Source organism: Mercenaria mercenaria, chromosome 18, assembly GCF_021730395.1.
Source record: "Mercenaria mercenaria strain notata chromosome 18, MADL_Memer_1, whole genome shotgun sequence".
NCBI classification, from domain to species: domain Eukaryota; kingdom Metazoa; phylum Mollusca; class Bivalvia; order Venerida; family Veneridae; genus Mercenaria; species Mercenaria mercenaria.
In genome coordinates, this window is record NC_069378.1 from 18,471,849 (window position 1) to 18,493,862 (window position 22,014).

Below are 22,014 nucleotides of genomic sequence, written 5' to 3' on the forward strand. Positions count from 1 at the left end.
AAACTGAATAACACTACAAAAATAACGGATCGTAAAATTTCTGAAAGTGCAAAAAGATCGTGGAGATCGAGACTCGTAACCGACTACAGTATTCTTGTGCTAAAAATTAAATATTTTTAAGATAATATTACGTAATATTTTGATGATCAAACGTCGGTACATCACGGGTGACTTCCGCAGCAATTAACTCTTGGGGTGTCATAAAATATTTGAAAGCCGCGGTCCTTCTGTTTTGATTAACACTTCCCGTTATGTAAGGCCATAAATTCCAAGCCATCGTATACACAAATTGTTGTTTAGGGGAAATCTGCATGTATCACGCGTGACCTTCATGACCTAACACATTTAAAAATACTTTTATGTTAAATGGTTGTTATTTTTAGAACGAGGAAAGCCCCACGAAACGGCTAGTTGCAAGCAGTTTCTCAGTAATTTTCCATGACGTAGCGTCGTGCACATGTAGGAAAAAACCCCGGTGTCTTTCTTTGCAAAGTACTCGATAAATTTAAATAGTAACCACATGATCTTTTACGTAAATAATGATGACGAAATCCCATATTTTGAGTTAGTAAACATCCGGAATTTGTTTCTCTAGGAAAAGAACGAAAATAAAGCGATTGATTATGAGACACGGGATAAAACGATTCTGTTCAAATGGCCGTTAATCGGTATAATACGTTTCTATCGGGGAACCGATAGACACGGGTCAATACGTTTCTGTTTGGTAATCGATAGATACGGTGATAAACGTTTCCATGTGGTTAAACTGTCTTTGCATCATAATATTTTTTTCAAAAATATTGTTTAAACCGGACATTCGACGACTTTTAGAAAAAAGTGTAACCATATCCGGATATAAAATTTTGGATACCCGGAATATGTCTATTACAAGTGCTAAACTTGCTTTTAGACTGTTGTAAGTTAAAAACTTTGCTTGATTTCATTTATTTAAGTGGAAGTTTAAACTTTATTTTCAGTATATAATATGTTGCAGGTATAAATTTATAAATATCAAGTAGCCTACATGGAGAAGATGTGTACTGAAATTGTAACAAGTAAAATAGGCCTAAACACATAGATATTGTTATTCAGTATGCAATTACAAAGAAATGTTACAAGTTGAAAATCAATGCCAAGTAAAATACAAACAGCAGAATTTTTAATTAATAAATAGGTGCATTAGAGATGACAGACATAGCCTATTAAAAGACCATACCTAAAGTGTGCCAAAAAACATGCCTAAATTATGCCAAATTCCATGCCTAAAGTATGTTAAAATGCACTGTATGCATGGACCATTTATATTTTTTTCCCGGGGGAGCCCGGTCCCGGACCGACCACCACCCCAGAAGTGCCCTTTTCAGTGCCAGCACCCTGTCCTTTTTTAATCCTAGCTGGAACACTGTACAGGGTATTTCAATGCCCATATGTTCAGACATGCATGTCAGTATAGCTCCGATAGAATGATGATTTTTAGAAACATGAAAACCTTTTATGGCTGCTTTTACTGACACTAACACACATACTGCCATATACTACATGTACTGTGTATTGACCCAGGTAAACATGTGCTTATGCAAAAGCGCGCGCTTTTCTTAATTACGTCACGTCACTAGTCTGGCATTTCGAGACAGGGGTACCGCAAGGGAAATTTAATCAATACTGGATTCGAGGCATTTGATCTTTAATAGGATGTTGTTTAAATTTATATCTTGTGTATCTGGCCTCTTGTAAATCATAGAAACCGCCTAGTCCTTCATTCTTTTCACTTTGGAAAGCCATAGGGAAACACTAGTCGTATTTAATTAATTGCCGCTTAAAGTACTGATGTAGTACGTTCGTTATCGATTTCTGTGCGACCATCACATAGTCATCGACACCGGTATGTTCGAAAATAAATGTTGCATCAATTTTTAATGATTGGTTGTGATTTGTCTCTAATATTTGCCCATCCCTAACTTTTGAACAGACCAGTTTTCTAATAAACGCCCGGGCTATAAATAGAATTATTACGGTATATATGTGTCCAAATTTAACAACACACATAAAGCAAAGTTCAAGGTTTTCCAATTACCTGTTCCTTCACCATGATAGTCATCAATCTTCCCATTTGTCCTATCTAAGTTAGCTGCAATACCTTCTGGATGTTTATCAATACCTTCCTGTCCTTTCTGCTCTTCAAGAACTTTTCTAACAGTCATATCTCTTCCAGAATCTTTGCTCATTCCTGCCTCACATATATTTCGCAATTCATTATCATTTAATTTTGAACTATCTAGCTCAATCTTATTATCTGCCTTTATTCCACTACCATTATTTCCCTTTACATGTGTCTGGGTGTCGGGTATACTGTACAAAGAAATTTCTTTACCTTTTTGTACACATGAAAATCCACAAGAATTATGGCACAAAATGCGAGACTTAATGTTTGTATTATTTGTTAAATTAGGTAATCTTTTCCGATAGCAGTCAATTTTCGACTTCACAAAGTCTCGTCCTCTAACTAAAACGTTTTTTGCTTTACTTAGTTTTGATTTTGGCTCATCATCCAACTCTAGTTTCTGAAAATCTTCACATGTAACAAAGTTATCACAGCTGTCAAGTTGAAAGGAACGAGCGGAAAAGAAAGTCCCGCTCGTTTCAGCTGTATAAAAACTTGCTTTAGACGATAAAGTTGTGCTTCTACTACTAGAGAAGCGTTCTTCTGACAATATCCGAGGTGTCCAGGTCAATGTTTTCTTTATTCTTTTCACTACTGGTGTGCCTATAGCTGTACAAGTATTATCCAGTGAATAAAATGACTCAAAAGCAGAAAGATCACTTTCAGTTTCTTCTTTCACCAAAGACTGTGTCTGTAAATACTTAAGAATCTTTACCTCATTTGAACACTGTCCTGATATTACATCTTTAACATTACTTTCATCAACCTGAGATTCCTTTGCAGCAGTTTCACTTGCAAGCTTATTGTTGGTTTTACTACTATCTGTTTTAAGCTTATTTACTCTATCAGCAGTCTCAGTATCTTCAGTAACAGATTCACAACTACAATTTCCAATGCAATTATGATCACCTGATTTAGGTTCAGAATCTCTTAGTAAATCACTTTCTGAATAATGCGTACACAGGTAATCTTCATCTTCATCTGAAATCGTATTAACTGAGGTAGAATCAAGGTTCACATCTAAACTATCACCTAAAAAGTTTTCTTCCGATTCAGTTCCCTTTGAACAATTCAGAAAGTCACCAAAAGTACTCAAGGAGTCATTTCTTTTGTCTCCATCATATATTTCTGATTCTGATTCATTTATTGTGGAGACATTATCATTGTCTACATAAAATATCACTGCACTTCTTTTGTTTTCTGGACATGTATTTGAAACATTTGACAAATCTACTGTGTCATTACAATTTTTATTTACTTGATGAACAGCTTCACCTCTGTTTTCTTTACTTAATTCTTTGTTTTTATCTGCTTCTTTGTCTCTTATATCAGCAGTTTTATCTCTACCATCAAATCTTGTTTCTTTGCTCTCTTTGGTTTCAATATTGTGCTGCTTTTTATTTCTTCCTTCTGACCTTTCTGTTCTATCATTTGAATTCTCACCTGGGGTATTACAAGTCCCTTGAAAATGTTTATTACAAGTATTATTGCTTAATTTACAATCTGTTCTTCTTTCTACAGCATTTATTTCATTATGCAGTGGCACAGCTAGCTCATCAACATCACCTCCTGCCTCTATATCAGCATCATCTACAATCTCACTACAGGAAAAGTATTGGGAAAGTATTGGGGAAGGTTGGGAGGAAGGCAAGGGGCAGTTTTCTCTGCTCTCTTCTTTCACATATTTGTTTTCAGTAGAATCATTCCTCTTTATTGCTGGGTTGACAGTTTTGCAGCAGCGTTTGTGTGATGTCTCACATTCTGAAGAATTTGTGAGAGACTCTAACTGATTGTCAAGCTTCTTCTTTTCATCTACAAAGAAAAAATAATTTTCGTTAGTAAAATTTCAAAATAGTTAACAGTTTGACCTAATTTAGCCATCTTTTCCAATATTTTTACTTGCATCTATAAGTAATCTCTAGATTTATACTTATAAAGTTTCTGCGAAAGAATATTTAAACATGAATTCTAAACAGGTGCTAACTATTTTTTCACATCAAAGTTATTATTACCAAAAGCAAGTAAATATTAATTTTATTTCTTTGCAAAAAGCACTGCAATTACCAATAATAAAGTAAAAACAACGACAACAAACCTAAACTCTACATCACAATACAACATAAAAAGAATCGCCCAAATAAAATGTAAAGGTTTAAACATACAATAGTAAATATGTAAGTTATGAATATGTTTTTCTCATGTATTTATAAATATACAAACTAAGAGTACCTGAAATAAACTTTGAACACAATAAATATTTTTAACTTTCAGGCAGTATTCTGTGAGAACATTCAATATCGATGGCAAACAAAAAGAATTGCAACAGTGAGCTATTTCATTGGATATCAAATCTAAGATATCAGATTTTAAAGATTAGATACTTAACAATTTCATCTGTTCACTTGGCTGTAATTTCATGGACTGATGCAAAATTAAAGTAATTATGATTTCACATTACCCTTAAAATACCGTATAATGCTTTAATCTGCACATACCTATACAGTGTAAACTTTATAAAATCCTTGGGTACTTAAAATCACAGATTATCTACAAAACCATTTTATATATTATACAATAATATTTTAATCCTTTTATACAGAATTTCGTCTTTTCTATTTTGGATAACAAAATAAAATACCCACAGCTTCTAAGGCCATGTTATTAAATATACCTTGGGAGTTCATATTTAATTTGAAAACTTAAGCAAATATTTGAATTAATCGTATATGAAATTTCACTCCCCTTTCATTAATAAATCAAGATGAAGAATGTGCATTATGATCAACTGCTTTATGCAATAAAGGTTTCGAAAGCTATAAGAAAAGATGTATTACTTGCCTAAGCTTTAAAGAGGCACATTTCCGCCCAAGTATTAAAGGAGCACATCTCCACATTGATTTCACATTTACGAAGTTCTTGTAGTTTTTTTTAAAGTAATATATAGTAGGAAAATGAAGTCAGTATTTACATTTATTCTACAAGCACCTACTTTTATTGTTCCAATCAGAAATTTGCATTTGTACCATGTGGCTGTCTAATACATTTCCATATTGGATACAACATATATTCTGTATAATGGACGATATAACAACTTTTGTTCATATCAAACAACAGACACTTGGGGTTAGGACACAAATCTCACCCCACCCCCCAATCCTCTGCCCCGTATTAACGGTAAAAGGTGTGCTGAAATTGAAACAAAACCGTAATGCTTAAACTTTCACTGAGAAAAATAACCATGGAATAAAAAGATTATTTAACATTATCCTGCACAATATGGGATATATCTGGACCTGTACCCATCCAAAAATATACTGGACTCGCAAATCAGGTACTCATCCAAATATTGCCGTATTGTATAGAGGAATGTTAAAAAACCTAAAGTACTTATAAAAATTATTCTTGTGAATTCAGTATGTAGAAATGCCAAACATCACACAGTAAAATCCGATGTAAAAAGGAATATTACTGAAGTAAGCCCCTTTAACATGAAATACTTCTGAAAAAAGTTCAGGAAGTTTTATATTTACATGATTTAAAAGACTTTTCTTTGATTTTATACTAGAAGTCTTCGCCAGTAGCCTTATGCCCAGCTGCTGACCTTTGAAGTCAAACATTATAACAGTTAAAGGCTTTTCAATTATTTCCCTTTAAAAAATTGTCAACATTTTTGTTTACATATTAAACACAGCACCTACACCATAAAATCTAAATCGCTCATATTTATCTTTTAACTCTGATCATAATTACCATTGATTCTCACCAGTCAGTATCTTTTTTGGTAAACATCCCTTTTAACAGTTAATGGTACTGTTCAAACTGAAAGATGGACAAGTTCATTACAGAAATTTAGCAGGGTAAGGGTTATTAAGACTTTACGCATAAGAGTCATGCAGTGACACGAGGTTATTGCATTATATTTATGAGGGTTTTTCCGGGAATTATTGATATTTTTGTTGTTGTTTTTTTTATTTATATGTCGAGCTTCCAGTTTTGATGGTGGAGGAAGACCCCAGATGCCCTTCCATGCATTATTTCATTACAAGTGGGCACCCGAGTAGAACCATTAACCTTCCGTAAGTCAGCTGAATGGCTTCCTCACATTAAGAATTCAACGATAGGCTTGAATCTACATCGGTGAGGGGCAAGCGATTTGAAGTGAGCGAACTTAAATATTCGGCTATGGAGGCCCCTATAATAGTAAGCATATGGTAATTTTCCAGCAACAGAATGTTTGTTTGTTTGTTTGTTTTGGGTTTACACCGTTTTTCAACAGTATTTCAGTCATGTAACGGCGGGCAGTTAACCTAACCAGTGTTCCTGGATTCTGTACCAGTACAAACCTGTTCTCCGCAAGTAACTGCCAACTACCCCACATGAATCAGAGGTGGAGGACTAATGATTTCAGACACAATGTCGTTTATCAAATAGTCACGGAGAACATACGCCCCGCCCGAGGATCGAACTCACGACCCCGCGATCCGTAGACCAACGCTCTTACCTACTGAGCTAAGCGGGCGGGCGGTAGCAACAGAATGGGTACTAGGTTAACAAGAGCACCGCCTTGCGGGTGCTGACGCTCATCTGATTTTTTTTTGTGTAATAGAAATATTGTCCTACCCATGATTTTCTAAGTCTAAAAAGGGCCATCATTCTTGCAAAAAGCAGGATAGAGTTATGTTTCTTGATGTACAGTGTCCACTTATGATGGTGAAAAACTGTTGCAAGTTTTAAAGCAATAGCTTTGATAGTTTATGAGAAAAGTTGACTTAAACATAATACTCAACCAAGAAAATGATTTTCTAAGTCCAAAAGGGGCAATAATTATTGCAAAAATCAGGATGGAGTTACGCTGCTTGCTGTACAGGGTCAGCTTATGATGGTGAACAAGTGTTGCAAGTTTCAAAGCAATAGCTTTGATAGTTTAAGAGAAAAAGTTGACCTAAACATAAAACTTAACCAAGAAATCTGATATTTTCTAAGTCCAAAAGGGGCCATAAATCTTGCAAAAAGCAGGATGGAGTTATGTTTCTTGCTTTACAGGGTCAACTTATGATGGTGAACAAGTGTTGCAAGTTTTAATGCAATAGCTTTGATAGTTTAGGATAAAAGCTGACCTAAACATAAAACTTAACCAAGAAAACTGATTTTCTAAGTCCAAAAGGGGCAATAAATCTTGCAAAAAGCAAGATGGAGTTATGTTTCTTGCTGTACAGGGTCAGCTTATGATGGTGAACAAGTATTCCAAGTTTCAAAGCAATAGCTTTGACAGTTTGGGAGAAAAGTTGACCTAAACATAAAACTTAACCAAGAAATCTGATATTTTCTAAGTACAAAAGGGGCCATAAATCTTGCAAAAAGCAAGATGGAGTTATGTTTCTTGCTATACAGGGTCAGCTTATGATGGTGAACAAGTATTCCAAGTTTCAAAGCAATAGCTTTGATAGTTTAGGAGAAAAGCTGACCTAAACATAAAATTTAACCAGGCAACGCCGACGCCGACGCCGACAACCGCTCAAGTGATGACAATAACTCATCATTTTTTTTCAAAAAATCAGATGAGCTAACAAGAGAGCCATGAAGGCCCTGTATCGCTCACCTGACCTAAAGATCATCAAGATTAACATTCTGACCAAGTTTCATTAAGATACTGTCATAAATGTGGCCTCTAGAGTGTTAACAAGCTTTTCCTTCGATTTGACCTGGTGACCTAGTTTTTGATCCCACATGACCCAGATTCTAACTTAACCTAAAGATCATCAAGATTAACAATCTGGCCAAGTTTCATGAAGATACAGTCATAAAAATGGCCTCAGGAGTGTTAACAAGCTTTTCCTTTGATCTGACCTCGTGACCTAGTTCTTGACCCCAGATGATCCAATATCGAATTTGTCCAAGATTTTATTGAGGGTAACATTCTGACCAAGTTTCATTAAGATTGGGCCAAAATTGTGACCTCTAGAGTGTTAACAGTCAAATTGTTGACGACGGACAGACGGCTGACGACGGACACAGGGTGATCACAAAAGCTCACCTTGAGCACTTTATGCTCAGGTGAGCTAAAAATAAACTTTACTCACTTCAGGATATCAGTCATTTTGAACATTTATAAGAAAAACAATGTTGATTATTTTATATTTTTTATGAGAACTGCTTTATATAAAATACATTGCAGAATAAAGCTCCTTATTTATAAGGAAATGATACAGTTTTTATGTAATTCACATCACTCATCTGAGAGTTGGTATTTAAGTACCAGATTTAGAAAGCACCTTAAAGCTTAAAGGCCATAATCCTATTCTCTAAAGATTTTTTTGCATATAAGATATTGAGAAGACAAGCTAACTACATGACAATTACCATGTCTGACATTTTGTTTTATTAGCTCTGCCCCGCCTAATATAAATATCACTCAGGTGTTCATAATTTTATTACATTTTTGTATACACCAAAGTTTGGACGTTTAATCAAGGACTTTGAATATTTTTCAAAAGTGATTCAGTAGCTAAACTTCTGACAGTAAAAATATTTTGTCATTATGATTATAGTTATGTAGTTATGAAACTTGAGACAGGTCAATCCAAGGATGGTACAAACAAAGATTAGTGAAGGTCCACCAAGCAGTTGAAGACAAGTACTTAAATCGAAAATGTTGATATTGCACCTAAACTTGCACCTGACCTTACTAATTTAAATAAATAGAGAAAATCTTAAAGGAGTCCGATGAAGCACACTACTGTGACTACAAATAAAGTTTAATGAAGATCCGTCAAGTAGTTTGTAAAATGAAGTAATTTTGTTCAAAAGGAAAGTTGGATTTGGGGCTTAAATTCATGTCCAAGCTAAAAAAATATTCGCCCCGAATCTTTGACTCTAGTGAGTAAGCTAAAAAGCCGACAATATCCTCACATGTCTACAAAAACAACAACAAAGCTAGTCCTGGCTTAATGAAATCTGGAATCTGACCCTTTGTAAGAGTCTGAATGAAAATTTCTCCAAGAATATTAAGCTATTTTTATCATGCTGGACACAACTGATTCTGCCTTTGTGACCAAAGTAGATCATGATCAGCCTGCACATCCATGCAGTCTGATCAAGATCTGCACTGTTCACCATTCAGTCAGTATCTTTTAGGTATATAAGCACCCATTTTAACAGTTAATGGTACTGTCCAAATCGAAAGATGGACAAGTTCATTATAGAAATTTAGCAGGATGAATAACAGATCAAGGAGTAATATAGAAAACAGTAAAGTTTGTGTCTAGATAAAAATTGTATCCCACAGTACTGAATACAGGACTGTAGCATCAAACCGATGACGTGTAGTACAGGTCCAAAGACCAGACACTAAATGCAAGCACAAAATTAATGCCCAAAATGAAATATGACAATAGCAGCTAGGTATATAATGTACCTTTGAACAATACTAAAAACAAATTATTATCCTACCTTAGGGTCCTTTTTCTAAACCAATTATGCCATATTCGTTAGATTTTTTTTTTTTGCAAACATTGAAAATGTGTGGAAAATAATCCAGAATGTATTGAAATGATATAAATACAGTATGTAATCCAGGAAAAGAAACTCTAATGTGTACCATTAAGTAAATTCCACATAAAATAAAATCCGTTAAACTCAAAATAAACAATTTATGTAATTTAAAACTCAGTTCATTTACATATTTCACACCATTTACACATACCGGTACATTACAAACAAAACACAGCTATTCATACCTTTAATTACTCAATCGCATAAAGTTCACTGACAACACAGGAAATGTACCATGGAAAACACTTGTACGTAAACTGCAGTCACGACAAACATGTTTGTAAAAAACAACAAAGTACTGGTATGTCACAACAAGATTTTACAATAAAATTCAGGAAAAGCACATTAATAGTCAAATTAATGAAATGTTTGGTAGAAATAATCGAGGCATTTATGCCTGAGGCAAGTTGATAATTAAACAATGGGAAGTTTTTATTACGCAATAATTCTGTAATTAGTAAAGTGACCTTACAATTGTCATAGTATCATCCGTAAGAGGGACGCAAAATTGATATCGACATGACAGTATAGGGCATGCACATTCATCTGTCCTATAGTCAACCTATAGTTAGGACTTTTTACCTCAACTAACTTGAAAATGCAATGCAAACAATTAGATGAGCATTTTAACTTCCATATGTCTCTTCTATTTGCTTATACATTACTCAGAATTTTCGAAATAGAAACTAGACAAGTTTATCAAATATAGTATTTCTAATTATGTCCCTTTAATAAAATTTTAATCTTTCTTAGCAAAATCATTCATGTCAGCAGAGTTACAAAAAAACTTGAATACTATTAAGTGAATTGGCTAAATATGTCTGATCATATATGGCCATAAGAGCATTTAAATTTTTGATACCTCAGAATGTTATTGTTTTATATTATACAAGATGTCATATATATACACATATGAAATCGCACTCCCTGAGTCTATTTTTTTTGCAGTACCAACTGAAAATATATTAATATAAATATCAGACGACTGTGTCATTTTCCTTTAAAATACTGGGTTTACTTAATTCTGATATCACCATGGTTAGCTGTGCTCTAAATTTCATTGCCCACAACTTTAAATGTACACACTTTTTTACTAAATAATATCATAGCCTTTAAAAAATTGTTTACTACAGATTAGGATAGGAATAGTCGTAATCCGGAACTGCGTACAAATATCGCTAATTTGTTATAGATAAACTATTAAAGTTTAACCTTTAAACATCAAATATTTCTTTGAACTGACAAGCCAAACTGATATTATTTACTAAAGACAGATATGTAAACATCATTATGTATTGGATTTATAAAATAAGTTTGAATTTCATTATTTGTGTTCGTGTGTGGGTTTAATTTTTTGACATATTTCAATGCTACATTGCGCAATCTATTTATAGAATCATGGTTTATTTGTACCCACAGCACGTGCATGAAACATGGAAAAGCCAGACGTAACCCGAGTTCCAGAGTAAATCTGTTACTGTCATTGTTTATAATTAGTCCCAATTACCTTCTATAAAAGTCGGCACCCCCATTTAACCCTTTTCATGTTGACCAAAATTGATTCTGCCTTTGCGATCAGTGTAGATCATGATCAGCATGCACATCCGTGCAGTCTGATCATGACCTACTGTTCGCCATCCGAACAGTTGCCATCCGAACAGTATCCTTTTGGTGTGTACCCCTTTAAACAGTTAACAGTACTGTCCAAATTGGAAGATGGATAAGTTCATTTTGGAAATTTAGCAGGGTAAGGGTTAAGATACTGGAAATCTGCTAATAAATAATACGCCAGACAAACCAGTTCTCTTATTGATTCATAAAACACACTGTGCACTCTCAAAGAGCCACTAATATAAAATCCTTTGTAATGTATTGGTCGCCTGATTGTTTTTATCTGCTTAAGGCATCAGAATTGATAATAAACAAGAGCTGTCTGAGGGGAAAGAACACTCCACTATTCCATTTCAATGTCGGATATATTTTGTGAAAAGGTATGTCAGGATACAGACTTATGGGACCAGTGCATTGTATGTCAGATCAAATTCACAGTGAACAGGTGTGTGAAGTTTCAATCCATTCCCCACAAGCTGCTACTGATATATCAACTTCCATGAAATAACTTAATTAACCAATCAGGACGCCAACAAATGGCAAGTGCAAAAGTCCAGCTAATAACATGATTCATAGTGTAACATTTACTTTTCACAAAAGACTCAACCGAAGTCAAAGTCAAACAAGAGGGCCATGATGGCCCTAGATCGCTCACCTGAGTTACGCTGCTTGCATGAACAGTTGGAAACCCTTTGAACTGTTCTGGGTTACTGTGACCTTGACCTTTGATCTACTGACCTCAAAATCAATAGGGGTCATCTGCTGATCATGACCAACCTCCCTATCAACTTCAATGACCCTAGGCCCAAGTGTTCTTGAGTCATCATCCGGAAACCATTTAACTGTTCCGGGTCACTGTGACCTTGACCTTTGAGCAACTGACTTCAAAATCAATAAGGGTCATCTGCTGGTCATGCCTAACCTCTCTATCAACTTTCATGATTCTAGGTCCAAGTGTTCTTGAGTTATCATCTGGAAACCCTTTAACTGTTCTGGGTCACCGTGACCTTGACCTTTGACATACTGATTACCCCAAAATCAATAGGGGTCATCTGCTGGTCATGGCCAACCTCACTTTCAACTTTCATGCTCCTAGGCCAAAGCGTTCATGTGTTACCATCCGGAAACAGTTTAACTGTTCCGGGTCACTGTGACCTTGAACTTTGATCTACTGACCTCAAAATCAATAGGGGTCATCTGCTGGTCATGACCAACCTCCCTATCAACTTTCATGATCCTAGGCCCAAGCGTTCTTGAGTTATCATCCGGAAACCGTTTAACTGTTCCAAGTCACTGTGACCTTGATCTTTAAGCAACTGACCTAAAAACCAACAGGGGTTATCTGCTGGTCATGACCGACCTCCCTATCAACTTTCATGATCCTAGGCCCAAGCGTTTTTCAGTTATTATCCGGAAACCGTTTAACTGTTCCTGGTCACTGTGACCTTGAGCTTTGAGCAACTGACCTCAAAATCAATAGGGGTCATCTACTGGTCATGACCAACCTTCCTATCAACTTTCATGTTTCCTACGCCCAAGCGTTCTTCAGTTATCATCCGGAAACCAATTGGTCTATGGACGGACATACAGGTCCACCGACCGACATCTGCAAAACAATATACCTCACCTTCTTCAAAGGGGGGCATAATAAAACATGCCACAAACAAATTCAAGGTTTTTAAAGTTTCTAATCTTTATCTGTTAATGCATTTGAAGTAAGTGCCATGCATTCAATTAAGGCACACAATATTCAGACAGGAGCTTAGTCTAAATAATTTGACGTGAAAAAGTTGTCATTTGACGTTCAACATTCAATATTCTGACATTTTACATTTTTACTATCAAAGCCTTTTTCGACATGGAAAATAAAAAATGTAAAATATCAATTAAAATGAACTTATAAAGTGATATGAGTTATGTCAGGTCTTATATTTAGGACAAATAGAAGCTATGGTGCCTGTCAATAGCATAGTTTTCTGACAAAAATTTATATTTTGTTCAAAGACACTAATTTTAGAGAACAATCTTGCATTACATGTACTCAACAAGTCGATGAGATTATGAATTTACCAGTATCAAAATATGTATGCAACGAAAGAAAAACATGTCAAGTATAACAATTACATTATTTCATTGCAAATCTCCTCAAATCACAAGGTGTTTGCGATTATAATTCTCAACAATCAGTTTAAAAGAACTTTTGGTGCTGTTTTCTCACTGTCAGAGTCGGACAAAAGGTGTTTACAGTGTGATAATTGCTATTCTTTGTTGTAAAGTAAAAGGATTAAATATGATATCTTACAGAACAGAACAAAGCACATGCATATTATAACATCAAAACTGGTAATTTTTAAAAAGCTGTGTTTCTGATTTAAGAAGAAGTTTGTTCAGTAACAACTCAATTTAGCACATTGCCTTGTCTTTTAAATGTGTACGACTTCAGGAATTTCAGCTTTAAAATTTTGAACAAAAAGCAAACATATTATTTGCCAAAAAGAAAACAGCTGTCAAAGTAATGAAACAAGAGCTCTCTAACGATAGCCCTTCCACCCTAATACTAGCTTACATACAAAACCTTTATCAAAATTAGGATAATGTAAGTCAAATTTATGAAACTTGTCAGCTGAGCCAATAGCAAAGACGTGTGGAGAATATAAGAACATTTGGTCAAATAATTCCTAAGAAACATGCTTACATGTAAAACTGTCACAAAACTTCTAAGTTAAAAAAGGGACATAATTTGACACAATGAAAGCTACAGTTAAGTAACTCACTCGAAGAAGTCATCTCCTGACACAAAAGACCTACATAAAGTTTGACAGCACCTGGCCTAGTGATTTTAGAGAAATCTATGTACATAACTAACCTTTTCTGACACAATTTGTGACAAATAAAAGAGTTACAACAAAAGCGCTAACAGCAGAGTTAAAAATATCAAGGGGCAGTAACCCCTGTGACACTGACTAGCACAGTTGAAAACTCGAGCTATCACTACAGGTGATGAATGTACCCCCCCGCATGCACTGACACAGTGCGTTGTAATCTGACGCACACAAGATTCCATAATTATGTGGACTGTATGTATATAGACTGTATGTATACAGTATAGTAACAAAAAACAAAGTTCCATAACTATGCAGAATATTTATCTAAAAGAACGTAACATGCACCATGCACAACAAGGGTTGGTACTGATCACTTGTGTTTAGTTTTATTTAATTGTGTGCAAGACTTTGGAAGATTTGGCGCGCACAAGGTTGCATATGCAGACTGTATGTACATAGTATGTTAACAAGAAACAAAGTCCCATAACTCTGCAATTTTATTGAAAGAACCTAACATGCCCCATGCACAACTACTGTTGTTACTGATCACTTGTGTGAAGTTTCATTAAATTGTGTCAAGGGGATGAGGAGAGATGGTGCGCACAAGATTGTGTCTATGTATATAGTATAGTAACAAACAAGAGCTGTCCATAAGACAGCCAAGCTCGACTATTCGAAATATTGTCACAGAAGCAGGAAATCATTACCCAAAATGTTAAATTTCAAAAGAGTTTTAAGTTCGAAACGGGACATAATTTGACCAAAATGCATATCAAAGTTATGGGACTTGATGCTATCAACCAGTTTAATAACCCCGAAGAAAGATATTAAGTTTCAATTCCATATCTGCATTAGTTTCGGAGATAGTAACTTGCACGCAAAACTTTAACCAGAATTTTCTAAGTCCAAAAGGGGGCATAATTTGCTCAAAATACATGTTAAGAGTTATGGAGCTTGACCCAGTGAGGTTGGTAACTGACCTAGAAAAAGAATAAATAAGTTTCAAAGCTATATGCCTTTTGGTAATAGCTGTATGTACTTGCACGCAAAACTTTAACCAGGATTCTCTAAGTCCAAAAGGGGGCATAATTTGCCCAAAATACATGTCAGAGTTATGGGACTTGATTCTATCAACTAGTTTTATAACCCCAAAGACACATGTGAAGTTTCAATTAATATCTGCATTAGTTTTGGAGATAGTTACTTGCATGTAAAACTTTAACCAGGATTTTCTAAGTCCAAAAGGGGGCATAATTTGCTCAAAATACATATCAGAGTTATGGGACTTGACCCAGTGAGGTAGGTAATTGATCTAGAAAAAGAAAAAATAAGTTTCAAATAAATATGCCTTTTAGTAATAGCTGTATGTACTTGCACGCAAAACTTTAACCAGGATTTTCTAAGTCCAAAAGGGGGCATAATTTGCTCAAAATACATGTCAGAGTTATGGGACTTGAGCCAATGAGGTAGGTAATTGATCTAGAAAAAGAAAAAATAAGTTTCAAATCAATATGCCTTTTAGTAATAGCTGTATGTACTTGCACGCAAAACTTTAACCAGAATTTTCTAAGTCCAAAAGGGGGCATAATTTGGCCAAAATACATGTCAGAGTTATGGGACTTGACCCAGTGAGGTAGGTAATTGATCTAGAAAAAGAAAAAATAAGTTTCAAATCTATATGCCTTTTAGTAATAGCTGTATGTACTTGCACGCAAAACTTTAACCAAAATTTTCTAAGTACAAAAGGGGGCATAATTTGGCCAAAATGAAGGTCAGAGTTATGGGACTTGGTGCTATCAACTAGTTTTATAACCCCAAAGACACATGTGAAGTTTCAATTCAATATCTGCATTAGTTTTGGAGATAGTAACTTGCATGTAAAACTTTAACCAGAATTTTCTAAGTCCAAAAGGGGGCATAATTTGCTCAAAATACATGTTAGAGTTATGGAACTTGACCCAGTGAGGTTGGTAATTGACCTAGAAAAAGAATAAATAAGTTTCAAAGCTATATGCCTTTAAATGATAACTGTATGTACTTGCATGCAAAAATTTAACCAAGGTGTGACGCCGACGCCGACGCCAACACCGACGCCAGGGTGAGTAGAATAGCTAGACTATTCTTCGAATAGTCGAGCTAAAAACAAAGTCCCGTAACTCTGCAATTTTTTTTTCTGAAAGAACCTAACATGCCCCATGCACAACTACTGTTGTTACTGATCACTTGTATGAAGTTTCATTAAATTGTGTCAAGGGGTTGAGGAGAGATGGTGCACACAAGACTGTGTCTACGGACAGACAGACATACAGACGGACAGACAGACAACCTGAAACCAGTATACGCCCCCCTTACAACTTTGTTGTCAGGGGGGTGGGGGGGTACAAAAAGAAAGACACTACATTTTTCCATACTTTACAATATATTTACTTACAAAGAAAGTTTTTCAAGCTAGATCAAAAGAAATGCAACAAATGATATAACATTATTTTTTTCACAACATCAAGCATATAGCAGATAAAAAATACCAACTAACACTACAAATAATGTGGTCTGTGCCAAAAAGAACAGAAAGACACGTATATCTTACTCATTCTTACCCATTCCATGCCCATTTGCCATAAATTATTCAGACTCTTAAGACATATTTAATTAACGGCATATTTGAAATGTTCATCTTCCGATTAAGTATGAAGTAGAACATTGTGACAATCTGTCTTTGTAGTCGTAACTTATGGTAAACAGGGAGAAATCATCAGACAGCTTGCAAAATAGACACAAAAAAGAACATATTAAATAAATGACATATACTGTGATATCAATTCATTTTGTTGAAATAAAATTTCAAGTTTTAGCGCTTCAATGATTTCAAATTTTAGACAGGATATATAAACAAGAGGGCAATGTAGGCATTGTATCGCTCATCTGACCTTGTAAATCACTCACCCGAGTGAACTATTTTTGTAAATGGTCACACTTGGAAAACAAGAGATCACAGAGTGATCTTGGCGCCCACCAATGTGCCATTTTTGAGTGTTCCAAATTTCAAGACTTACTGACTAGCTCAAGGTCAAATTTCATTTCCATACACAACACAAATCTATGCCAGTGGTCCAAATTTGAAGGCTGTAGCTTGAGAAATGTAAAAGTAGGTCACTAGGTCAAAATCAAGGTCAAATTTTACTTCGGAATACAAAACTATGCATGTGGTCCAAATTTGAAGCCTGTACCTTCAAAAATGTGAAAGTAGGTCACTAGGTCAATGTAAAGGTCAAAGTTTGTTCCGGTACACAAAACTATGCATGTGGTCCAAATCTGAAGGCTGTAGCTTGAGAAATGTAAAAGTAGGTCACTAGGTCAAAATCAAGGTCAAATTTTATTTCGGAATACAAAACTATGCATGTGGTCCAAATTTGAAGCCTGTACCTTAAAAATGTGAAAGTAGGTCACTAGGTCAATGTAAAGGTCAAAGGTCATTTCAGTACACAAAACTATGCAAGTGGTCCAAATTTGAAGGCTGTAACTTGAGAAATGTGAAAGTAGGTCACTAGGTCAAAATCAATGTCAAATTTCATTTTGAAACAGGAAACTATGCATATGGTCCAAATTTGATGCCTGTACCTTCAAAAATGTGAAAGTAGGTCACTAGGTCAAAATAAAGGTCAAAGTTTTTTCCAGTGCACAAAATTATGCATGTGGTCCAAATTTGAAGGCTGTAGCTACAGAAATGTGAAAGTAGGTCACTAGGTCAAAATCAAGGTCAACTCATGTCAAGGTTCATCTTGCCACTCAAAAATATACATGTGGTCCAAGTTTGAATGTTGTAGTTACTGACAAGAACATTTTAAAAGCTTTTCCCTATATAAGTCTATATGAACCATGTGACCCCTGGGGCAGGGCCATATTTAACCCTAGGAGGATAATTTGAACAAACTTGGTAGAGAACCACTAGATGATGCTACATTACAAATGCCAAAGCCCTAGGCTTTGTGGTTTGGACAAGAAGATTTTCAAAGTTTTTCCCTATATAAGTCTATGTAAACCATATGACCCCCAGGGCGGGGCCATATTTGACCCTAGGGGTATAATTTGAACAATCTTAGTCGAAGACCACTAGATGATGTCACATACAAAATATCAAAGCCCTAGGCCTTGTGGTTTTGGACAAGAGGTTATTCAAAGTTTTTCCCTATATAAGTCTATATAAACCATGTGACCCCCAGGGCGGGGCCATATTTGACCCCAGAGAAATAATTTGAATCATCTTGGTAGAGGACCACTAGATGATGCTTCATACCAAATATCAAAGCCCTAGGCTCTGTGGTTTTGGACAAGAAGGTTTTCAAAGTTTTTCCCTATATAAATCTATATAAATTATAGAAATAAACAAAGGGCCATAACTCACTCATAAATTGTTGAACCAGTCTGATTTTCAGGGGGACACAAATAGGGTACCAATACATCATTCTGACAAAGTTTGGTCAAAATCCCCCCCAGTAGTTTCTGAGGAGATGCGATAACGAGAAATTGTTAACGGACGGACGGACGGACCACGGACGGACCACGGACGCAGAGTGATTTTAATAGCCCACCATCATCATGTTGGTGGGCTAATAAACATGTATCGATAATTATTTTGAAACTTGGCCAGTGTCTTCTTGCAAGAAGATTTTTTAGAGTATCCACTATATGCATATAGGAAATACTGTATACATATATGAAAAAGTAACTACCGCCTCTGGTGGCAGAGGTTTGGACAAATTGGAATAGTTTGAACAAACCTGGTACATGGTCACCAACGAAACATTTCTAATAGATTTCATAGAGACAACAAGAGCACCACCTACAGGTGCCATCGCTCGTCTGCAAGTGCTTGACAATATTTAAGAAAAGAGTTATAGTTCAGACTTTCTAAGTAAAAAAAGGGCCATAATTCTTACAAAATGCAGGTTAGAGTAATGGTTCTTGGCCTACATTAGTCACCTTATGATGATAAACAGATGTGCAAAGTTTCAAAGCTGTATATTCTCTTATAGTTTTTGAGAAAAGGATTTAAAATTTAACAAACGCTGACGATCAAGTGACGACAATACCTAGTAGATTTTTTAAACATGAAGATACAGCCATAAATGTGGCTTCTAGATTGTTAACAAGCTTTACTTTTGATTTGACCTGGTGACCTAGTTTTTGACCCCACCTGATCCAGATTGGAACTTAACCTTAAGATCATTAAGATTAACATTCTGACCAAGTTTCTTAAAGATATGGTCATAAATGTGGTCTCTAGAGTGTTCACTAGCTTTTCCTTTGATTTAACCTGGTGACCTAGTTTTTGACCCCACCTGACCCAGATTTGAATTTGACCTGAAGATTATCAAGGTTAACATTCTGACCAAGTTTCATGAAGATACAGTCAGAAATTTGACCTTTAGATTGTAAACATGCTTTACCTTTGATTTGACCTGGTGACCTAGTTTTTGAACCAACATTACCCAGATTCACACCTGACTTAGAGGTCATCAAGACAAACATTCTGTTCAATTCCCATGAGTTTCAAACTTGAAATTAGGTCCCTAGAGTGTTAACAAACCTTTGATTTGAACTGGTGACCTAGTTTTTGACCCCACCTGACCCAGATTGAAACTTGACCTAAAGGTTTTCAAGATTAACATTCTGACCAAGTTTCATTAAGATAAGGTCATAAATGTGGCCTCTAGAGTGTAATCTAGCTTTTCCTTTGATTTGACCTGGTGACCTAGTTTTTGACCCCACCTGACCCAGATTCGAACTTGACCTAAAGATCATCAAGGTTAACATTCTGACCAAGTTTCATGAAGATACAGTCATAAATGTGGCCTCTAGAGTGTTAACAAGCTTTTCCTTTGATTTGACTTGGTGACCTAGTTTTTGATCCCACCTGACCCAGATTTGAACATGACCTACAGATCATCAAGGTTAACATTCTGACCAAGTTTCATTAAGATATAGTCTGACATAAATGTGGCCTCTAGAGTGTTATCAAGCTTTTAAATTGATTTGACCTGGTGACCTACTGATTCCACTTTACTTAGATTTGAACTTGACCAAGTTTCATAGAGATATTATCATAAATGTGGCCTTTAGAGTGTTAACAAGCTTTACATTTGATTTGACTCAGTGACCTAGTTTTTAACCCCACCAGACCCAGATCTGATCATCAAGATTAACATTCTGACCAAGTTTCATTAAGATATGATCATAAATGTGGCCTCTAGAATGTTAACAAGCTTTTCCTTTGATCTGACCTGGTGACCTAGTTTTTGACTCCAGATGACCGAATATCAAACTCTTTCAAGATTTTATTGAAGGTAATACTCTGACCAAGTTTCATTAAGATCGGGCGAAAATTTTGACCTCTAGAGTGTTAACAGTCAAATTGTTGACGACGACGGACAACGGACACAGGGTGATCACAAAAGTTCACCTTGAGCACTTCAGCACTTCGTGCTCAGGTGAGGTAAAAATCTGACAAGCTAAAATTATGACCATGTTTTATGTAAATCAGGCAGATCATAAAGTATTTTTCAATGATTTGACCTAGTGACCTAGTTTTTTACCCAAGTACAAATGTAACCAAGATTTAAAACAGACAAACATTCTGACCAAATATCATGAGGATCAAGTCTAAATTCCAGTTTGTTTAGTTCTGCTCATTGTTTTCTCGTTTAGGGCAAACCCATTATTTTAAATGGGGACCATATGCTGCTTTTCATGGAATTACACACTAGTGTAGCATTGAAGGTTCCATGTGCACCGCCGTATGAACACATCTGCGGATGTCTCTTAAATTGTCTTTTTGTACTTTTAGCATGTTAAATGTTCAGTTCTGCTCAACCCGGGGCTAGAGGGCGTGGACGGTAGCATGCATTTCCACTACCGTCCATGAACAGGCTCAATCAAACCGAGCCTGCAACATTTTCGTTTTTATTGTGTTGAGCGACCTGTGGAGTTTCCACTTTTTCTGTTTTATTATCACAGCAGCGTTGTTTGTGCCGTGTGGCGGCCGTAAAAAGTCTCCCGTACATTCAATCAGGGCTGTTATATTTCGATCTTCTCAGATCGTTCAGTACGACTTTTATGTCGTGTTACTGGTACTATTCAGTTTCTCAGCATGAACATTTCGGCCTGGGTGGTTCCAATACTCCTGCTTTCCTAGCTTTGGGTATTGTTTAATCACCCCTTGGATATGGTGCCTGCTTTTTAATTTTGTCTTTTGGCAGTTCCTGTGATATGCAGGCTCCATAACCTCAGATCCCCTTTCTAAATTCCAGTTTGTTTAGTTCTGCTTATTGTTTTCTCGTTTAGGGCAAACCAATTATTTTAACTGGGGACCATACGCCGCTTTTCATGGAATTACACACTAGTGTAGCATTGAAGGTTCCATGTGCACCGCCATATGAACACATCTGCAGATGTCTCTAAATTGTTTTTTTGTACTTTTAGCATTTTAAATGTTGAGTTCTGCTCAACCCGGGGCTAGAGGGCGTGGACGGTAGCATGCATTTCCACTACCGTTCATGAACAGGCTCAATCAAGCCGAGCCTGCAACATTTTCATTTTTGTTGTGTTAAGCGACCTGTGGAGTTTCCACTTTTTCTATTCTATGATTTGACCAAGTGACCTAGTTTAACACCTCAGATAACCCAGTTTTAAACTTTACCTAGATTTCACAAGAGACATTCATTCTGACAATTCTGTATGAGCAACAAATTGGTCTCTAGTGTCAACAAGGTTTTTCTATGATTTGACCTTCAATCCTTGTGACCTAGCTTCTGACCCCAGGTAAACCAGTGAACTTCACCTAGATATTACAGAGACAAACATTCTGAC

The 22,014-nt window shown here is 35.8% G+C and overlaps 1 protein-coding gene across 1 annotated transcript in view; it reads right to left on the minus strand.

The window, feature by feature from the left end:
- Positions 1-22,014, minus strand: part of LOC123538351 (uncharacterized) — a 144,536-nt gene that overhangs the window by 98,699 nt on the left and 23,823 nt on the right. The window contains exon 4 of the mRNA XM_053529687.1: positions 2,075-3,973. Within this exon, the coding sequence (XP_053385662.1) occupies positions 2,075-3,973 (1,899 nt within the window). The remainder of the gene's footprint in view (positions 1-2,074; positions 3,974-22,014) is intronic.